Source organism: Juglans microcarpa x Juglans regia, chromosome 1D, assembly GCF_004785595.1.
Source record: "Juglans microcarpa x Juglans regia isolate MS1-56 chromosome 1D, Jm3101_v1.0, whole genome shotgun sequence".
Taxonomy (NCBI): Eukaryota; Viridiplantae; Streptophyta; class Magnoliopsida; order Fagales; family Juglandaceae; genus Juglans; species Juglans microcarpa x Juglans regia.
The window spans coordinates 14,557,750-14,559,894 of NC_054594.1; the positions used below are offsets into that span (position 1 = coordinate 14,557,750).

The 2,145-nt window shown below is 40.3% G+C and overlaps 1 protein-coding gene across 1 annotated transcript; it reads left to right on the top strand.

Moving 5' to 3' along the window:
* The first annotated feature begins 358 nt into the window (after positions 1-358).
* Positions 359-1,829, top strand: LOC121242845 (uncharacterized protein C594.04c-like). Its single transcript, XM_041140829.1, has 3 exons — positions 359-667; positions 783-1,046; positions 1,164-1,829. Exons 1-3 carry the CDS (start codon positions 401-403, stop codon positions 1,641-1,643), a joined length of 1,011 nt encoding a protein of 336 aa, XP_040996763.1. The 5' UTR covers positions 359-400; the 3' UTR covers positions 1,644-1,829.
* Positions 1,830-2,145: the final 316 nt, after the last annotated feature.

Sequence of the window (2,145 nt, forward strand, 5' to 3'; positions counted from 1 at the left end):
TAATTTTAATAGGAGTTAGCTAGACGGTGAAAGAATACGTGCCCCACATCCAATGAGTGTAATTCCAAAAAGAACTAGAGACAATTAAGCGCGATCATAAAGCCAGATACCCACATCATGATCGCGTGTGATCATTAACATTTACTTTGAATCAACATGCTGGGGTTTGGCATGGTGGAACCTAATCATTATTTGGACCTAGGAAGAGATGCACTTTTAGCATCTTGGCCGAAAGAGAGAATTGACAATATTCTTTAATTGAATGTATCATATACGGTGGGTGCCAGGAAACTTTTTGTTTTAGAACGTTAGATAACGAAAGCTGCTGCTGCTGCTGCTGCAGTTATATAAATTAGGCCTCAAACTACAACTAACACCAAACCAAGGATAGGGAAAAACCATGGGTTTTGGTGGTTCTACTGCTGCTGCTAACTCAAAAAATGCCTTGATAGCCTTTTTAACTCCCCTCCCCTCCATACTCTTCTACCTTTTCTTCCTGAACCACCATTATCTTTTCACTTCTTCTGATAGTAAGGGTGCATGGCTTTCTCAGGTTCCTCTTTGGACATGGTGTTATCACCACCCTCTTCTTTTGGTCAACACCCTTTTCTTCCTCAACGTCAATGTACTCTTCTGGCTTATCGGCCATATTCAGAACAGCCACTGGGTACGCAAGTCGCTTCTCTTCTTCGTTTCCCTTCAGAACTACTTTGCTTTTTTTTTTTTTTTTTTTTTTTGTTTTGTCCCTTTCCCATTGATTGTTGTTCTGTTTTTGGGTGCAGATGATTGATTTGTATTGGACGGTAATACCGGTGATGCTTGTTCATTACTATGCAAGTCACCCTTTCTCTCATTATAACTGGTGGAGGTCGAGGATCACGATCTTGATGACTTGGGTGTGGAGTGTAAGGCTTAACCATAACTATTTCAGGCGTGAAGGCTGGCAGTGGGGCGCCAGAGAGGACTGGAGGTTCACCGACATGCGCCGACAGTACGGCAAGCACTGGTGGTGGGTTTCCTTTTTCTCCATTTACGCTGCTCAGCAGGTAGTTGACTTCAGGGCAACTGTTCGTCGATTAATTTACTAAAAGGGGTTCAGAACCATTTTAGCTAAATATAATTTCATTTCATTTCTCCTTTTCTGTTTGTTTGAACTTTTGCAGGTATTTCTAGTTGGAGTTAGCCTCCCATTATATGTTGTCCACTCCGTCGACAAACCTTTGAACATCTGGGATTTAACTGCCGTCGTTGTCTCTCTGTGCGGAATCGTTGTCGCGTACAATGCAGACACGCAACTTCATGACTTTGTGACTAGAAACATCAAACTAAAGGAGATGGGAAAGCCAATGGTACCAATCCTCGACAAGGGCTTGTGGAACTATTCTAGGCATCCAAATTACTTTGGAGAGCAGTTGTGGTGGTGGGGACTAGTAATATTTGCATGCAATTTGGGACATGGATGGACCTTTTTCGGAGCACTTATAAATAGTCTTTGCTTAGCTTATGTGACTAAGCTTGTGGAGGACCGGATGGTGAAGCAAGATTACAGAGCTGAGGCATACAGGCTGTACCAGAAGACAACCTCAGTATGCATTCCTTGGTTTCGGTCTTCCACCATAGGAAAACGAGATAAAAACAATTGATTTGATTGTTCGTTAATCGCTAAGATCTGGTAGTTATATATATAGATCAGCATTATCCAGCTTTATATCAAGTGTTGCTGCAATTTCAAGACTTGTTTGTTTAGTTTCTATTTCAAGAAGAAGATGGGTTATGTTCTTGCTGTTAACACTATAATAGGAGCAGAAATGTATTTTTATTGTAGAACTGATTATGAGGTCATTATAAAATCAAGAACTCCTAGTGCTCAATATGTTGCTTCTATTACGACCATGTCTTGAAGATTACTACGAGAGTGACTAAAGTTGTTCAATTTAACTGTAACATTCGAGCCCAGCACCAAGCTCAGGCTAAGCCGCAATCTATAAATCTTTGTAGGTTATTATTTATGAGAAGCCCATTTGATATTTATTGAGTAATTTTTGAATAGCCAAGGGCCCAAAATATTATTACGACGGAATATGAATTTTATTGGACTTGATAATTAGGTTAAAGCCTATTTACTATTTATGTACCAAGTGAGCC

Excerpts from the sequence above, each read along its gene's own strand:
- LOC121242845 (XM_041140829.1), top strand. The coding sequence starts at position 401 with ATGGGTTTTGGTGGTTCTACTGCTGCTGCTAACTCAAAAAATGCCTTG. Across the intron at positions 668-782 it reads ATATTCAGAACAGCCACTGG|ATGATTGATTTGTATTGGAC; the intron begins GTACGCAAGTCG and ends TTTTGGGTGCAG. Across the intron at positions 1,047-1,163 it reads CCATTTACGCTGCTCAGCAG|GTATTTCTAGTTGGAGTTAG; the intron begins GTAGTTGACTTC and ends GAACTTTTGCAG.